Raw genomic sequence first — 20,167 nt, 5'->3', positions numbered from 1 at the left:
TATAACCCTCTCTGACTCGATGTGTCCTGTAATAATGATTTCTGACTCTATGTGTCCTGTAATAACCCTCTCTGACTCTATGTGTCCTGTAATAACCCTCCCTGACTCTATGTGTCATGTAATAACCCTCTCTGACTCTATGTGTCCTGTAATACCATCTCTGACTGTGTCCTGTTATAACCATATCTGACTCTATGTGCCCTGTAATAACCCTCTCTGACTCTCCATGTCCTGTAATAACCCTCTCTGTGTCCTGTCATAACCCTCTCTGACTCTATGTGTCCTGGAATACCATCTCTGACTCTGTGTCCTGTAATACCATCTCTGACTCTCTGTGTCCCGTAATAACCCTCTCTGACTCTCTGTGTCCCGTAATAACCCTCTCTGACAGTGTCCTGTAATAACCCTCTCTGACTCTATGTGTCTTGAAATAACCATCTCTGACTCTATGTGTCCTGTAATAACCCTCTCTGACTGTGTCATAACCCTCTCTGACTCTATGTGTCCTGTAATAACCCTCTCTGACTCTATGTGCCCTGTAATAACCCTCTCTGACTCTCCGTGTCCTGTAATAACCCTCTCTGACTGTGTCCTGTCATAACCCTCTCTGACTCTGTGTCCTGTAATAACCCTCTCTGACTCTCCGTGTCCTGTAATAACCCTCTCTGACTGTGTCTTGTCATAACCTTCTCTGACTCTATGTGTCCTGTAATGACCCTCTCTGACTCTCCGTGTCCTGTAATAACCCTCTCTGACTGTGTCCTGTCATAACCCTCTCTGACTCTGTGTCCTGTAATAACCCTCTCTGACTCTATGTGTCCTGTAATACCATCTCTGACTCTGTGTCCTGTAATAACCCTCTCTGACTCTCTGTGTCCTGTAATAACCCTCTCTGACCCTCCGTGTCCTGTAATAACCCTCTCTGACTGTGTCCTGTAATAACCATATCTGACTCTATGTGCCCTGTAAAAACCCTCTCTGACTCTCCGTGTCCTGTAATAACCCTCTCTGACTGTGTCCTGTCATAACACTCTCTGACTCTGTGTCCTGTAATAACCCTCTCTGACTCTCCGTGTCCTGTAATAACCCTCTCTGACTGTGTCCTGTCATAACCCTCTCTGACTCTATGTGTCCTGTAATAACCCTCTCTGACTCTCCGTGTCCTGTAATAACCCTCTCTGACTGTGTCCTGTCATAACCCTCTCTGACTCTGTGTCCTGTAATAACCCTCTCTGACTCTCTGTGTCCTGTAATAACCCTTGTTGACTCTATGTGTCCTGTAATAACCCTCTCTGACTGTGTCATAACCCTCTCTGACTCTATGTGTCCTGTAATAACCATTTCTGACTCTCCGTGTCCTGTCATAACCCTCTCTGACTCTCTGTGTCCTGTAATAACCCTTGTTGACTCTGTGTCCTGTAATAACCATTTCTGACTCTCCGTGTCCTGTAATAACCCTCTCTGACTCTCCGTGTCCTGTAATAACCCTCTCTGACTGTGTCCTGTCATAACCCTCTCTGACTCTCTGTGTCCTGTAATAACCATCTCTGACTCTATGTGTCCTGTAATACCATCTCTGACTCTGTGTCCTGTAATAATTGTATCGGAATCTGTGTCCTGTAATAACCCTCTCTGACTCTATATGTCCTGTAATACCATCTCAGACTCTGTGTCCTGTAATAACCCTCTCTGACTCTCCATGTCCTGTAATAACCCTCTCTGTGTCCTGTCATAACCCTCTCTGACTCTATGTGTCCTGTAATACCATCTCTGACTCTGTGTCATTTAATAACCATCTCTGACTTTCTGTGTCCCGTAATAACCCTCTCTGACAGTGTCCTGTAATAACCCTCTCTGACTCTATGTGTCTTGAAATAACCATCTCTGACTCTATGTGTCCTGTAATAACCCTCTCTGACTGTGTCATAACCCTCTCTGACTCTATGTGTCCTGTAATAACCCTTCTCTGACTCTATGTGTCCTGTAATAACCCTCTCTGACTCTCCATGTCCTGTAATAACCCTCTCTGACTCTCCATGTCCTGTAATAACCCTCTCTGTGTCCTGTCATAACCCTCTCTGACTCTATGTGTCCTGGAATACCATCTCTGACTCTGTGTCCTCTAATAACCATCTCTGACTCTGTGTCCTGTAATAACCCTCTCTGACTGTGTCCTGTAATATCCCTTTCTGACTCTAGTGTCCTGTAATACCATCTCTGACTCTGTGTCCTGTAATAACCATCTCTGACTCTCTGTGTCCTGTAATAACCCTATCTGACTCTCCGTGTCGTGTAATAACCCTATCTGACTGTGTCCTGTCATAACCCTCTCTGACTCGCTGTGTCCTGTAATACCATCTCTGACTCTGTGTCCTGTAATAACCATCTCTTACTCTATGTGTCCTGTAATACCATCTCTGACTCTGTGTCCTGTAATAACCATCTCTGACTCTGTGTCCTGTAATAACCCTCTCTGACTGTGTCCTGTAATATCCCTCTCTGACTCTAGTGTCCTGTAATACCATCTCTGACTCTGTGTCCTGTAATAACCATCTCTGACTCTCTGTGTCCTGTAATAACCCTCTCTGACTCTCCGTGTCCTGTAATAACCCTCTCTGACTGTGTCCTGTCATAACCCTCTCTGACTCTCTGTGTCCTGTAATAACCATCTCTGACTCTATGTGTCCTGTAATACCATCTCTGACTCTGTGTCCTGTAATAATCGTATCGGAATCTGTGTCCTGTAATAACCCTCTCTGACTGTGTCCTGTAATAACCCTCTCTGACTCTATGTGTCCAGTAATACCATCTCTGACTCTGTGTCCTGTAATAACCCTCTCTGACTCTCCATGTCCTGTAATAACCCTCTCTGACTCTCCATGTCCTGTAATAACCCTCTCTGTGTCCTGTCATAACCCTCTCTGACTCTCTGTGTCCTGTAATAACCTTCTCTGATTCTGTGTGTCCTGTAATAACCCTCTCTGACTCTATGTGTCCTGTAATAACCCTCTCTGACTCTATGTGTCCTGTAATACCATCTCTGACTCTGTGTCCTGTAATAACCATCTCTGACTCTCTTTGTCCTGTAATAACCCTCTCTGACTGTGTCCTGTAATAACCCTCTCTGACTCTATGTGTCCTGGAATACCATCTCTGACTCTGTGTCCTGTAATAACCATCTCTGACTCTCTGTGTCCTGTAATAACCCTCTCTGACTCGCCGTGTCCTGTAATAACCCTCTCTGACTCTCTGTGTCCTGTAATAACCATCTCTGACTCTATGTGTCCTGTAATAACCCTCTCTGACTGTGTCATAACCCTCTCTGACTCTGTGTCCTGTAATAACCCTCTCTGACTCTATGTGTCCTGTAATAACCATCTCTGACTCTCTGTGTCCTGTAATAACCATCTCTGACTTTCCGTGTCCTGTAATAACCCTCTCTGACTGTGTCCTGTCATAACCCTCTCTGACTCGATGTGTCCTGTAATAACCCTCTCTGACTCTATGTGTCCTGTAATAACCATCTCTGACTCTATGTGTCCTGTAATAACCCTCTCTGACTGTGTCATAACCCTCTCTGACTCTATGTGTCCTGTAATAACCCTTCTCTGACTCTATGTGTCCTGTAATAACCCTCTCTGACTCTCCATGTCCTGTAATAACCCTCTCTGTGTCCTGTCATAACCCTCTCTGACTCTATGTGTCTTGGAATACCATCTCTGACTCTGTGTCCTGTAATACTCGTATCGGAATCTGTGTCCTGTAATACCATCTCTGACTCTGTGTCCTGTAATAACCCTCTCTGACTCTCCGTGTCCTGTAATAACCCTCTCTGACTGTGTCCTGTCATAACCCTCTCTGACTCTCTGTGTCCTGGAATAACCCTCCCTGACTCTATGTGTCCTGTAATAACCCTCTCTGACTGTGTCATAACCCTCTCTGACTCGATGTGTCCTGTAATAATGATTTCTGACTCTATGTGTCCTGTAATAACCCTCTCTGACTCTATGTGTCCTGTAATAACCCTCCCTGACTCTATGTGTCATGTAATAACCCTCTCTGACTCTATGTGTCCTGTAATACCATCTCTGACTGTGTCCTGTAATAACCATATCTGACTCTATGTGCCCTGTAATAACCCTCTCTGACTCTCCATGTCCTGTAATAACCCTCTCTGTGTCCTGTCATAACCCTCTCTAACTCTATGTGTCCTGGAATACCATCTCTGACTCTGTGTCCCGTAATACCATCTCTGACTCTCTGTGTCCCGTAATAACCCTCTCTGACAGTGTCCTGTAATAACCCTCTCTGACTCTATGTGTCTTGAAATAACCATCTCTGACTCTATGTGTCCTGTAATAACCCTCTCTGACTGTGTCATAACCCTCTCTGACTCTATGTGTCCTGTAATAACCATCTCTGACTCTGTGTCCTGTAATAACCCTCTCTGACTCTCCATGTCCTGTAATAACCCTCTCTGACTGTGTCATGTCATAACCCTCTCTGACTCTCTGTGTCCTGTAATAACCTTCTCTGACTATGTGTCCTGTAATAACCATCTCTGACTCTATGTGTCCTGTAATAACCCTCTCTGACTCTGTGTCCTGTCATAACCCTCTCTGACTCTATGTGTCCTGTAATACCACCTCTGACTCTGTGTCCTGTAATACCACCTCTGACTCTGTGTCCTGTAATAATTGTATCGGAATCTGTGTCCTGTAATAACCCTCTCTGACTGTGTCCTGTAATAACCCTCTCTGACTCTATGTGTCCTGTAATACCACCTCTGACTCTGTGTCCTGTAATAACCATCTCTGACTCTATGTGTCCTGTAATACCATCTCTGACTCTATGTGTCCTGTAATGCCATCTCTGACTCTGTGTCCTGTAATAACCATCTCTGACTCTATGCGACCTGTAATAACCCTCTCTGACTCTATGTGTCCTGTAATACCATCTCTGACTCTCTGTGTCCTGTAATAACCCTCTCTGACTCTCCGTGTCCTGTAATAACCCTCTCTGACTCTATGTGTCCTGTAATAACCCTCTCTGACTGTGTCATAACCCTTTCTGACTCTCCGTGTCTTGTAATAACCCTTTCTGACTGTGTCCTGTAATAACCCTCGCTGACTCTATGTCGCGCGATTGTGTCCTCCTTGTTAGTGTAGTGGACAGTATCTCCGCCTGTGACGCGGAAGACCGGGGTTCGATTCCCCGACGGGCAGATGTTCTTTGTATCCAGGCATCCGGCGTAAGTATTTTCCAAAGAAATTAAGCATGCAATCAACACCTGTGGGTGGGATGGGTGAGGCTGGGGACTGGGGTCGGGCTCCCTCCTCCCCCCCGCCTGGTTGGCTGGGGCCTCATGTGCTGCGCCTCTTAACTCACCACCTTAGCACAACACATTTGTAAATATACACATAGGGTACATGCACCTGGGGGGCCTGGTGCTGGGGGGCGTTCACCGAGCATCCCTCTGCAACCCCCCCCCCCCCCCCATTTTAATGCACCACATGGGGTTACGTGGGTGCTAGGCGGGGAGATAAGAGGGAGGGCGCAGGGCAGGAGTGCGGCGTTGCCCTCCTCCGCATCCCCCGTCTGGCCCTTCCTGCCCCAAATTTTAACGCACTACATACATGTGTATATAGCACCTGGGTGTCCACACATTCACGGTGTTGGGAGGGTTCCCCAGTCTGGGATCTGGGGAGCCATATAGACAGGGTATGGGGGGGGTGGTCATAATCAATTTATTTATTTTTGGCCTTGGCGCGGCATGTGGGGCCTTAGCGGGCTGGGCTTCGGGTGGCACGGTGGTCCGGCCTCTTGCTCCCTACTTTCCATCCCAGGGAATAATACTCTGGGCTGAAGCCCCTGCACTGTCTACTCCCGTTCCCCAGACGCTGGTTCGCTGGGTTGGGGGGCTGCCCGAGCTCGGCGGTGGGTTGGGTGGTGGGGATGGGGGGCGGTGGTGGGGGGTGGGGGGGGGCTGGGGGACTGTGGGGGGGTGTGTGGGATGGGTGGAGGGTGCTGGGAGGGGGGCGGGTGGTTGTGGGGGGCATGGTGTTGGGTGCTGGTGGGGCGCCAGGCCGGCCCGCTGTGCCCCGTGCCGCTGCGCTGGCCTAGGTTTCGTCGGCTGTGTTGGTGTAAGTCGCCCCCGGGCCCTGGACTGGTTTTTCTGCGTGTGGCTCTGGTGGGGCCATGGTGGTCGTTCTTGGGTTGCTGTGGCTGCTTGGGGTGATCTGGGGGCTTATGTTGCCATTGTTGGGTCCGGGATGGCTGCCCCGTTCTTAGGTGGAGGTTTCACGCATGCCAGATCCACCACTCCAGCACCTATTAAAACTCGTTTAGAGAGTCAACCCCGCACACAGATCTCTGAGTCAGTGGAGGTTGCTGGGTCAGTGTTTGTGGCTTTCACTATGCTCTCTCTCTTTTTCTTCAGATCTGAGAACTTGGTGATCCATACTTTCCTCTAGAGACGAATGTGAACCTGGTGTATTGGGACAACTCTTGGTGATGATTGGATGGAAGGGCTAGAATTAAGGGGCACAAATAAATCCATTGCACTTTCTTCTCAGAACACTGTGTATTTGTCACTTTGTGTTTGTCCATGTTGTATGTTCACTGCGGTGTGCACAGCCCTCTACGGCGGTAAGCAGGTAATAAAATCAATAAAATAGGAATAGGCTAGGCTGCCAAGAGGGCAGGTGACGGTCACAATCAGAAAAAGAAAGAGAAAAGGAAAAAAAAAGAGAAAAAAAAGCATGCAATCAACTTCTTGATCAATCTTGGAACACATTTAATTCTGAGATCCATCCTGTCTCGATACAAAAAAGGTTCATTCTTTGCTGTCCAATCACAGCTGTTCAATCACTGATCAAAGATCAAATTAAAAGATGATGAACATCAAAGATACAAATCAAATAAAAGATGATGAACATCAAAGATACAGATCAAATAAAAGATGATGAACATCAAAGATACAAATCAAACCATACAGGGCAATGCAGCCTCATGGTAGTACGGGTAGTGCGGTTAGCAGGAGCTAACGTAGCATTGCTAGTATCTCCCTTGTGCCGGTCTCAAGCCCGGATAAATGCAGAGAGTTGCATCAGGAATGGTGTGGTGTTGGTTGGAAATAAGAAGGCAGTAGCAGTTCCAACCACAAAACTTTATCAGAACATCCTTAGTACATATTTAGTACATCTTTAGTACATCTTTAGTACATCTTTAGTGCATCTTTAGTGCATCTTTAGTGCATCTTTGGTACATCTTTAGTGCATCTTTAGTACATCTTTAGTAAATCTTTAGTACATCTTTAGTGCATCTTTAGTACATCTTTAGTACATCTTTAGTGCATCTTTAGTGCATATTTAGTACATCTTTAGTGCATCTTTAGTACATCTTTATTGCATCTTTAGTACGTCTTTAGTACATCCTTAGTGCATCTTTAGTACATCTTTAGTACATCTTTAGTACATCTTTTGTGCATCTTTAGTACATCTTTAGTGCATCTTTAGTACATCTTTAGTACATCTTTAGTGCATCTTTAGTACATCTTTAGTACATCTTTAGTACATCTTTAGTGCATCTTTAGTACATCTTTAGTACATCTTTAGTACATCTTTAGTGCATCTTTAGTACATCTTTAGTACATCTTTAGTACATCTTTAGTACATCTTTAGTACATCTTTAGTGCATCTTTAGTACATCTTTAGTACATCTTTAGTGCATCTTTAGTACATCTTTAGTACATCTTTAGTGCATCTTTAGTACATCTTTAGTGCATCTTTAGTACATCTTTAGTACATCTTTAGCGCATCTTTAGTACATCTTTAGTACATCTTTAGTCCATCTTTAGTACATCTTTAGTACATCTTTAGTGCATCTTTAGTACATCTTTAGTACATCTTTAGTACATCTTTAGTACATCTTTAGTGCATCTTTAGTACATCTTTAGTGCATCTTTAGTACATCTTTAGTACATCTTTAGTACATCTTTAGTACATCTTTAGTACATCTTTAGTACATCTTTAGTGCATCTTTAGTACATCTTTAGTGCATCTTTAGTACATCTTTAGTACATCTTTAGTGCATCTTTAGTACATCTTTAGTACATCTTTAGTACATCTTTAGTACATCTTTAGTACATCTTTAGTGCATCTTTAGTACATCTTTAGTACATCTTTAGTACATCTTTAGTACATCTTTAGTACAACTCGCACTGGAACATCAACTCTGCATTCTTCTTCTCTCATTCTCTCTCTCGCTCCTCTCGCTTCTTCTGCAGTCCCTATTTCTCTGCATCAGAGTACTTACGCCCTCTTGTGGCGAAGGCATGGAACACAAAAAATGGCATCCGGCGAAAATATTTTCAAAAAGAATTATTCATGCAATAAACTTCTTGATCTTGATCAATCTTGGAAAACATTTAATTCTGAAATTGATCCTGTCTGGATACAAAAAAGGTCCAATCTCTGCTGTCCAATCACAGCTGTTCAATCACTGATCAAAGATCAAATTAAAAGATGATGAACATCAAAGATACAGATCAAATAAAAGATGATGAACATCAAAGATACAGATCAAATAAAAGATGATGAACATCAAAGATACAGATCAAATAAAAGATGATGAACATCAAAGATACAGATCAAATAAAAGATGATGAACATCAAAGATACAAATCAAATAAAAGATGATGAACATCAAAGATACAGATCAAATAAAAGATGATGAACATCAAAGATACAAATCAAATAAAAGATGATGAACATCAAAGATACAGATCAAATAAAAGATGATGAACATCAAAGATACAGATCAAATAAAAGATGATGAACATCAAAGATACAGATCAAACCATACAGGGCAATGCAGCCTCATGGGAGTACGGGTAGTGCAGTTAGCAGGAGCTAACGTAGCATTGCTAGTTTCTCCCTTGTGCCGGTCTCAAGCCCGGATAAATGCAGAGAGTTGCATCAGGAATGGTGTGGTGTTGGTTGGAAATAAGAAGGCAGTAGCAGTTCCAACCACAAAACTTTATCAGAACATCCTTAGTACATCTTTAGTACATCTTTAGAACATCTTTAGTACATCTTTAGCACATGTTTAGTACATCTTTAGTGCATCTTTAGTGCATCTTTAGTACATCTTTAGTACATCTTTAGTGCATCTTTAGTACATCTTTAGTACATCTTTAGTACATCTTTAGTACATCTTTAGTACATCTTTAGTGCATCTTTAGTACATCTTTAGTACATCTTTAGTACATCTTTAGTACATCTTTAGTGCATCTTTAGTACATCTTTAGTACATCTTTAGTACATCTTTAGTACAACTCGCACTGGAACATCAACTCTGCATTCTTCTTCTCTCATTCTCTCTCTCGCTCCTCTCGCTTCTTCTGCAGTCCCTATTTCTCTGCATCAGAGTACTTACGCCCTCTTGTGGCGAAGGCATGGAACACAAAAAATGGCATCCGGCGAAAATATTTTCCAAAATAATTATTCATGCAATAAACTTCTTGATCTTGATCAATCTTGGAAAACATTTAATTCTGAAATTGATCCTGTCTGGATACAAAAAAGGTCCAATCTCTGCTGTCCAATCGCAGCTGTTCAATCACTGATCAAAGATCAAATTAAAAGATGATGAACATCAAAGATACAGATCAAATAAAAGATGATGAACATCAAAGATACAAATCAAATAAAAGATGATGAACATCAAAGATACAGATCAAATAAAAGATGATGAACATCAAAGATACAGATCAAACCATACAGGGCAATGAAGCCTCATGGTAGTACGGGTAGTGCGGTTAGCAGGAGCTAACGTAGCATTGCTAGTTTCTCCCTTGTGCCGCTCTCAAGCCCGGATAAATGCAGAGAGTTGCATCAGGAATGGTGTGGTGTTGGTTGGAAATAAGAAGGCAGTAGCAGTTCCAACCACAAAACTTTATCAGAACATCCTTAGTACATCTTTAGTACATCTTTAGAACATCTTTAGTACATCTTTAGTGCATCTTTAGTACATCTTTAGTACATCTTTAGTACATCTTTAGTACATCTTTAGTACATCTTTAGTGCATCTTTAGTACATCTTTAGTACATCTTTAATACATTTTTAGTACAACTTTAGTGCATCTTTAGTACATCTTTAGTACATCTTTAGTGCATCTTTAGTAGGTCCTCTCAGAAGAGGACCTACAGTGCCTGCTATCTGCCTTTGCGAAGGCATACAACCAGCTTGGTCTAGCCATCAACATAAAAAAGACACAAATTCTCCACCAACCACAACCAGACAGCAGTATGCCTGTCCTACCCCCAAGCATCTCCATTGACAACATCAGACTGGAACATGTGGACCACTTCCCATACCTTGGTAGCCTTTTATCTTCAAAGGCTGTCATTGATGACGAGGTACACCATCGCCTCAGTTGTGCCAGTGGAGCTTTCTCAAAGCTAAGAAAGAGAGTCTTTGAGAACCGCGACCTCCAAGCAAAGACCAGATCTTGGTCTATAAAGCCGTGGTACTTCCCACCTTCCTGTATGGATCACATCTTTAATATTTCATTTCAAACTGGGCAATTTCCACAACATATAAAGATACCAAAAGTTATACCGATATACACAACTGGGGATTGTCACTATTTCACTAATTATACAGGCCAGTCTTTCGTCGTCCTCAATTTTCAAAAATTCTATAAAAACTTGCTTATTACAGATTAGACAAATTCATAGGAAAATATATAGTCAATATGGATTTAGATCAGAACATTCAACATCACTTGCCTTAACTGAACTCGTAGAAATGATAACAGATTCAATAGATAAAAAGCAATATGCAGCAGGAATATTCATTGATTTAAAGAAGGCTTTTGATACGATTAACCATGATATATTGATTAAGAAATTGGAGTTATATGGGATCAGGGGTGTGGCTTTGAATTGGGTGAAAAGTTATTTAGGAAATAGAGAGCAATATGTTAAGGTCGGTGACTGTTCTTCAGAAAGACTGACAATTACGTGTGGGGTCCCCCAGGGGTCAGTATTGGGACCAAAACTATTTCTCCTTTACATTAATGACATATCTAGCCTGGTTAAATTAATTTTGTTTGCCAATGACACAAATATTTTTTGTACCGGTGAGAATTTTTTTGATTTAGTACAGCACAAAACAGTTCAAGTTTTATATAAAGCAAGACACTATTTATTACCACACAATATACAAAAAATGTTTCATGAGCGACACCAGGGATACAATTTCAGAAATATGTCAAATCTAAAGGTCCGTAGAATACGCACAACGAAGAAAGGTTTTTGTATTACTGTCTGTGGAATAGACTGAGTAATGAAATGAAAAATATGTTGAGTTTGACTTTATTTAAAGGAAGGCACAAAGAAATGATTTTACAAACATACAGGGACAATACCTGACACCATCGCTCGGTCCAAACATGGTGGGAATTGGTGTCTTCATTAGAAAAAAATGTGGATTATACAAAGGTAAAGAATGTTATGTACATTAGCTAGTAAATTGATAAGTAAAGATAATGTTTAAGTTTAGAAGGTGTAGGGTTAAATAAGTACATACTTCTTCAGACTCCTTTTCGCTCACGTAAATTGCATAGTTAGTGCATTATGGATATTATTTATTGTTAATTAATATTACATGTGCTGCGTGTGTGTGTGAATATGTCTGTACAGTATATATATGTAATTATGTATATGTTTATGTATATGTGTGCACATGTATTTGGCGTTGTTTTATCATTTTATTCTTTGTTGTTTACGTGGTCGAAATAAATAAATAAATAAAAATAAATAAATCAATAGGAGCTTTACCTCTGTCACGTTACTTTTACAGATTACAATAAGAAGAGATGGTTCAGTTTTTCATTTTTTATGTTTCTGCTCATTGTAAGTTATTGTTTTGCTCCGGACCGAATCATTGAATTCGGTCTTGTGGGGTGTTTTGGCGGCCCAGCGCCAAGCACTATTCTCGGATCACTGACGCTGGCTGTGGCCCCCCGGATCACGGAGGTTCTGGGAACCATGTTTGCCAAGGGGGCGAACGCGCTTTTCAGATCAGAGATTTGGGCCCCTTTGCTGGGCACGAGCGAGGCGGTGGCACCCCTCCTCTAGAGGTCCTCGGGTGACAGTCAAACTTTGGTCCCGACTGGCCTCCCTCAGTGGCCCAAAGCAGAACGGGACTCCCAGGGGTACGAAGTTAGAACGGGACACCCAGGGGCACAAAGTAAGGACGGGACTCCCAGGGGCACAAAGTAAGAACGGGACTCCCAGGCGCACAAAGCCAGGGGCAAGATAAAAATGTAGGTGTTAGCCACGGGACCCCCAGGGGCACGAAGTCAGAACGGGACACCCGTGCTGGCCCATGCGTTCGGGATGGCACTGAGCTGGCGCAGTCTGTCACTCCTCTGCTGGTAGTAGCGGCCCGGGTCCGGCTGGTGACCTGGCGTGGCCATGGCCCCCTCATGGGGGGCGCTGGTGGAGGGTGGGGCTGGGCCGTGGGGGGGACTGGGGGGGGGGGGGTGAGGGATGGGTGGAGGGTGCTGGGAGGGGGGCGTAGTGTTGGGTGCTGGTGGGGCGCCAGGCCGGCCCGCTGTGCCCCGTGCCGCTGCGCTGGCCTTGGTTTCGTCGGCTGTGTTGGTGTAGGTCGCCCCCGGGCCCTGGGCTGGTTCTTCTGCGTGTGGCTCTGGGGGGGCCCCGGGGGTCGTTCCCGGGCCCCGGGCTGGTTCTTCTGCGTGTGGCTCTGGGGGGGCCCCGGGGGGTCGCTCCCGGGCCCTGGGCTGGTTCTTCTGCGTGTGGCTCTGGGGGGCCCCGGGGGTCGCTCCCGGGCCCTGGGCTGGTTCTTCTGCGTGTGGCTCTGGGGGGGCCCCGGGGGGTCGCTCCCGGGCCCTGGACTGGTTCTTCTGCGTGTGGCTCTGGGGGGGCCCCGGGGGTTGTTCTCGGGTTGCTGTGGCTGCTTGGGGTGATCTGGGGGCTCATGTTGCCGTTGTTGGGTCCGGGATGGCTGCCCCGTTCTTAGGTGGAGGTTTCACGCATGCCAGATCCACCACTCCAGCACCAATCAAAACTCGATCTGAGAGTTAACTCCGCCCACAGATCTCTGAGTCAGTGGAGGTTGCTGGTTCAGTGTTTGTGGCTCTCACTATGCTCTCTCTCTTCTTCCTCAGATCTCCTGAGAACTTGGTGATCCATACTTTCCTCTAGAGGCTGATGTGAACCTGGTGTATTGGGACAACTCTTGGTGATGATTGGATGGAAGGGGTAGAATTAAGGGGCACAAATAAATCCATTGTACTCTCTCCTCAGAACACTGTGTATTTGTCACTTTGTGTTTGTCCATGTTGTGTGTTCCTTTTTTTCTTCTTTGTCTTTTTTTTACCTTGTCTGCATTCGTGCTCCACAGTAACAACGTCAGTCTCTGTTAGATTCTATGCTTTTTATTCTTATAGTGATTGTGACCGTCACCTGCCCTCTTGGCAGACTAGCCTATTCCTATTTTATTGATTTTATTACCTGCTTACCGCCGTAGAGGGCTGTGCACACCGCAGTGAACACACAACATGGACAAACACAAAGTGACAAATACACAGTGTTCTGAGGAGAGAGTGCAACGGATTCATTTTTGTTCCTCAATTCTACCCCTCTCATCCAACCATAACCAACTCCCCCCCACCCAACCCACCGCCGAGCTCGGGCAACCGCCCCAACCCAGAGAACGGGCGTAGGCAGCGCAGGGGCTTCAGCTCAACCTGACCCATATCCAGCCATTTGGGGGGAGAGTATTATTCCCTGGGGAGGAGAGGAGGGAGCAAGGGGCCAGCCCACCAACCCTGAGCCCAAGCCCAGCCCACCAAGGCCCCACATGGCCAAAAATTGTGAACTGGATGTTACAGCTATCATCCAAGAGGCTTCTTCGGCAGATCAATTCACTGATCATGGGTGAACTTTGTCCCCATTAAGACTTAATGTGTTTGGGGGGGGGGCATGTCACTGTGTTACTCCTTTCAAGTTAGTTCTTAAACAAGAGCCAACATGCTTTACCTGTGAGGGTCCCGTTTTGGTTCATTTAAGGGTTTCGTTGAATTTTAGTAACTACTTTTTTGTTTTGAACGTGTGAAGATAAAAATAAAGATACCAGTCAAAGCTTTTTTCACACAGACGTCTCCATGGCAGCATCATCTGCACTCAGCTCAGCATGTTCGGAAAACACATCTTCCAACTCTAATCGAGTAGAGCAGTGCTTCTCAATTATTTTCTGTCGCACCCCCCCCGAAAAAAAAAAACACTCTTGTATCATTAACATACAAAGAAATATGAAAAAGAAATATAGATCAACCGACAAAGAATAACTATTACCATTTTCTTTAGTCTCCGACAGAAAATGAGGAAGCCAGGTCTTTCTTCTTCTCCCACCGTAGATTGTTTACGACCGCTCTTCTTCTGCTAATCCTCCCCGCGCGCACTCTGACAATCAGGGCGCCACTGCCAACTACCGGAGTGGATGCGCAACTACACTTTACTCTCGTAAGGCAAAAAAACATTTTCTCCGCGGTCAGGCGCCCCCCGACATCGCACCACGCCCCCCTAGGGGGGCGCGACCCACCATTTGAGAACCACTGGAGTAGAGCAACAAGCAAAAGGTCAATCTATTGTTGCTTTAAGTGCTTCTGGTGCTGAGAGATAAATACAAGAAGAAAAAAGTGAGATAATGTCAAGCAACTGGAGGTGACTGACAGATTTATTGTGTGGCGTTCATGGTATATAATAATAAAATCTATTCTGGAATAAATAGTCACATTTTTGAATCCGATGAGGAGAAAGCTTTCCTCTGACATTTCATTTCTGCTTCACTTCATTCACTGACGTTCTCCATAATCAGCAGGGACACTCGATGCAGCCCCTCGTTCCTCTCCACCTCCCCAACTCCTGGTGGTGAAGTCGCCCGCATGGGTTGAGGCAGGTGTTTGAACTCATCCTCGTTCACATCATAGTCTTTCATCTTTGAGTGCAGATTCCACCAACGGCCGATGAAGCCCACGTCGAGCATTCGCTGAGGGAGCTCCCTCCAGGGCGCCGGCAGGTTGGAGCACCGCGCTTCGTAGAGCATGACGGCGGAGTCGGAATCCGTGCGGTAAACCAGAGAGAGGAAGCCCAGGCTGATGTAGCGGAGGCGGCCATCATTACGAAGCTTCACTCGACTCTGCACGTGGCCGTCCGAGGTCGCGTTGCGGATCCACGGTGATAACAGGCCCAACCGGTTGGAGCAACCCAACAGGGCGGCTTCAAAAGACTCCTGGTCCGGGTTTGTGTGGAAACAGGCCCAGACCCCACCAAAGACCGTCACGTAAACAGAGGCTTTGACCGGCTGCTCCCACGCACCAACAAGGACCTCCCGACACGCCTCTTTGTAGTCAGAGAGGAGGCTGCGGCACCAGACAGCTACAGAGAGGACAGAAGACACGAACACGTTACACGCTACAGAGAGGACAGAAGACACAAACACGTTACACGCTACAGAGAGGACAGAAGACACGAACATGTTACACGCTACAGAGAGGACAGAAGACACGAACACGTTACACGCTACAGAGAGGACAGAAGACACGAACACGTTACACGCTACAGAGAGGACAGAAGACACAAACACGTTACAGAGAGGACAGAAGACACAAACACGTTACACGCTACAGAGAGGACAGAAGACACGAACACGTCACACGTATCACGCTACAGAGAGGACAGAAGACACGAACACGTTACACGTATCACGCTAGAGAGAGGACAGAAGACACGAACACATTACACGCGTCACGCTACAGAGAGGACAGAAGACACGAACATATTACACGCATCACGCTACAGAGAGGACAGAAGATACAAACACGTTACACGTATCACGCTCGAGAGAGGACACAAGACAAACATATTACACGTATCACGCTACAGAGAGGACAGAAGACACGAACATATTACACGCGTCACGCTACAGAGGACAGAAGACACGAACATATTACACGTATCACGCTACAGAGAGGACACAAGACAAGAACATATTACACGCGTCACGCTACAGAGAAGACAGAAGACGCAAACATATTACACGTATCACGCTACAGAGAGGACAGAAGACACGAACATATTACACGTATCACGCTACAGAGAGGACACAAGACACAAACATATTACACGTATCACGCTAGAGAGAGGACACAAGACACGAACATATTACACGTATCACGCTACAGAGAGGACACAAGACACGAACATATTACACGTATCACGCTACAGAGAGGACACAAGACACGAACATATTACACGTGTCACGCTACAGAGAGGACAGAAGACACGAACACATTACACGTATCACGCTACAGAGAGGACAGAAGATACGAACACGTTACACGTATCACGCTACAGAGAGGACAGAAGACACAAACACATTACACGTATCACGCTACAGAGAGGACAGAAGACACGAACACATTACACGTATCACGCTACAGAGAGGACAGAAGATACGAACACGTTACACGTATCACGCTACAGAGAGGACAGAAGACACAAACACATTACACGTGTCACGCTACAGAGAGGACAGAAGACACAAACACATTACACGTATCACGCTACAGAGAGGACAGAAGACACAAACACATTACCGTAATTGCTGAACTATTATGCGCACCTGTGAAAAAGCCGCACCCACTGAATTAAAAAATATATATATTTTGTACTAAAATAAGCCGCACATATTCGTAAGCCACAAGTGCAATCAGATCCGTAACTTCGGGATAAGGATTGGCTCTAAGGGCTGGGTCGGTCGGGCTGGGGTGCGAAGCGGGGCTGGGCTCGAGCCGCGGCTGGGGGAGCAGTCGCCCCGTCGCCCTCCCCTCTCCGCCCGTCGGAGGCTGCGCGGTGCGCGCGCCCGCCTGGCGGGGTGTCCCCGTCCCCCTTGCCCCCGTGCCCCTCATCCTCCGTCCGCGGGAGCGTGGTGCGGCAGGGGTGGGGACGCCCGGGAGGTCGAGGGGGTGGGTTCCTTCCCCGCTACGCGGCGCGTCCGACGCCGCGTAGCGGATGGCGGACAGGCGGCGGGGACCGGGTACGGCGGTCCGGCGGCGGCGACTCTGGACGAGCGCCGGGCGCTTCTCGCGGATCTCCCCAGCTACGCGCAAGCGGGGCTTTCCCTCCGGGCGGGCGGGTGTTAATTTTGTAACGAAAATAAATAGGCTTCAACAAAACACGGCTCGTAACAAAAGTGGGAAAATATACGTAAATTTGCGGCGTCGTTGCATAAACCGCAAGGTTCAAAATATTGGAAAAAAGTAGCGGCTTGTACACCGGGAATTACGGTACACGTATCACGCTACAGAGAGGACAGAAGACACAAACACATTACACGTATCACGCTACAGAGAGGACAGAAGACACGAACATATTACACGTATCACGCTAGAGAGGACAGAAGACACAAACACATTACACGTATCACGCTACAGAGAGGACAGAAGACACGAACATATTACACGTATCACGCTAGAGAGAGAGGACAGAAGACACAAACATATTACACGTATCACTCTACAAAGACAGAAGACACGAACATATTACACGTGTCATTCGACAGAGAGGACAAAAGACACGAACATATTACACGTATCACTCTACAGAGAAGACAGAAGACACGAACATATTACACGTATCACGCTCGAGAGAGGACAGAAGACACGAACATATTACACGCATCACGCTACAGAGAGGACACAAGACATGAACATATTACACGTATCACGCTCGAGAGAGGACAGAAGACACGAACATATTACACGCATCACGCTACAGAGAGGACAGAAGACACAAACACATTACACGTATCACGCTACAGAGAGGACAGAAGACACGAACATATTACACGCGTCACGCTACAGAGAGGACAGAAGACACGAACATATTACACGCATCACGCTAGAGAGAGGACAGAAGACACGAACATATTACACGTATCACGCTAGAGAGAGGACACAAGACACGAACATATTACACGTATCACGCTACAGAGAGGACAGAAGACACGAACATATTACACGTATCACGCTACAGAGAGGACAGAAGACACAAACATATTACACGTATCACGCTAGAGAGAGGACACAAGACACAAACATATTACACGCGTCACGCTACAGAGGACAGAAGACACGAACATATTACACGTGTCACGCGACAGAGAGGACAGAAGACACGAACATATTACACGTATCACGCTACAGAGAGGACAGAAGACACGAACATATTACACGCATCACGCTACAGAGAGGACAGAAGACACAAACACATTACACGTATCACGCTACAGAGAGGACAGAAGACACGAACATATTACACGCGTCACGCTACAGAGAGGACAGAAGACAGGAACATATTACACGCATCACGCTAGAGAGAGGACAGAAGACACGAACATGTTACACGTATCACGCTACAGAGAGGACAGAAGACACGAACACATTACACGTATCACGCTACAGAGAGGACAGAAGACACGAACATATTACACGCGTCACGCTACAGAGAGGACAGAAGACACGAACATATTACACGCATCACGCTAGAGAGAGGACAGAAGACACGAACATATTACACGTGTCACGGTACAGAGGACAGAAGACACGAACATATTACACGCGTCACGCTACAGAGAGGACAGAAGACACGAACATATTACACGCATCACGCTAGAGAGAGGACAGAAGACACGAACATGTTACACGTTTCACGCTACAGAGAGGACAGAAGACACGAACATGTTACACGTATCACGCTACAGAGAGGACAGAAGACATGAACATGTTACACGTATCACGCTACAGAGAGGACAGAAGACACGAACATGTTACACGTTTCACGCCACAGAGAGGACAGAAGACACAAACACATTACACGTATCACGCTACAGAGAGGACAGAAGACACAAACACATTACACGTATCACGCTACAGAGAGGACAGAAGACACAAACATATTACACGTATCACGCTAGAGAGAGGACACAAGACACAAACATATTACACGTATCACGCTACAGAGAACAGAAGACACGAACATATTACACGTATCACGCTACAGAGGACAGAAGACACGAACATATTACACGTATCACGCTACAGAGAGGACAGAAGACACGAACATATTACACGTATCACGCTACAGAGAGGACAGAAGACACGAACATATTACACACGTCACGCTACAGAGAGGACAGAAGACACGAACATATTACACGCGTCACGCTACAGAGGACAGAAGACACGAACATATTACACGCGTCACGCTACAGAGAGGACAGAAGACACGAACATATTACACGTATCACGCTACAGAGAGGACAGAAGACACAAACACATTACACGCATCACGCTAGAGAGGACAGAAGACACGAACATATTACACGTATCACGCTACAGAGAGGACAGAAGACACGAACACATTACACGTATCACGCTAGAGAGGACAGAATACATGAATATCATCGTTATATGTCTTGTTCATTTATTATTACTGTTATTATTATCGCGCTACATGCACAATGTCAACTGACCTTTTAGAACAAGGTTAGCTCTAGTTCGTAGCTTCAGCTAATAAAGCGATCTAAATCCAGATTTTTTTCGTGGTCTGTCCAGCCTCACTGCGGACCGGAAGTTGTCCCACTTGTCCAGCATTCTATGTAAACTGTGTCTCTCACCCGCTTTGCTGTCTCTCAGTCTTTCCCACTTGCTGCGGGACACCGGAGCGGTTGCGGCCTCCGCCGCCACACAGAACGGCCTCCACGCGACCCGCCTCGAACACATCTCCGCCGCCTTCAGCCGCCTTCACCCGGAAGCGTCGGTTCACTTGAAGCCAAAATGGCGCCAGAGCTGAATCAGCGCCCCGACGCGTGCGCTGTAGCTCATGAACAGGGCCGCCAGATCTCGCGAGACCAATAGCAACCCGGCCTTTGAAAACAAGCGTCTTGAGCTACTGAGCCCGTCGAGTTTCGGCAGAGAGAGAAACGTTTCTTGTAACCTGCGGCTACTGCAGATCGGTAAACTGATTCCTGAGCTTCAGGACAATAACCACAAGAGGGAGCTAAACCACTAAAT

General features: G+C 45.9%; 1 protein-coding gene across 1 annotated transcript; it reads right to left on the bottom strand.

Annotated features, from left to right (window-relative positions):
- Positions 1-14,756: 14,756 nt before the first annotated feature.
- Positions 14,757-19,926, bottom strand: timm29 (translocase of inner mitochondrial membrane 29). Its single transcript, XM_068750268.1, has 2 exons — positions 19,771-19,926; positions 14,757-15,470 (listed from the first exon to the last, which is right to left on the bottom strand). The coding sequence occupies exons 1-2, from the start codon at positions 19,874-19,876 to the stop codon at positions 14,884-14,886; spliced, it is 693 nt and encodes a 230-aa protein (XP_068606369.1). The 5' UTR covers positions 19,877-19,926; the 3' UTR covers positions 14,757-14,883.
- Positions 19,927-20,167: the final 241 nt, after the last annotated feature.

This window comes from Brachionichthys hirsutus, chromosome 16 (assembly GCF_040956055.1).
Source record: "Brachionichthys hirsutus isolate HB-005 chromosome 16, CSIRO-AGI_Bhir_v1, whole genome shotgun sequence".
Lineage (NCBI taxonomy): Eukaryota > Metazoa > Chordata > Actinopteri > Lophiiformes > Brachionichthyidae > Brachionichthys > Brachionichthys hirsutus.
The sequence above is the reverse complement of the archived record's forward strand: the minus strand, read 5'-3'. Positions and strand labels throughout refer to the sequence as shown.

Coding starts and splice junctions, on each gene's coding strand:
- timm29 (XM_068750268.1), bottom strand. CDS start 19,876: ATGTGTTCGAGGCGGGTCGCGTGGAGGCCGTTCTGTGTGGCGGCGGAG. Junction 15,471..19,770: donor ACTGAGAGACAGCAAAGCGG/GTGAGAGACACA, acceptor TCCTCTCTGTAG/CTGTCTGGTGCCGCAGCCTC.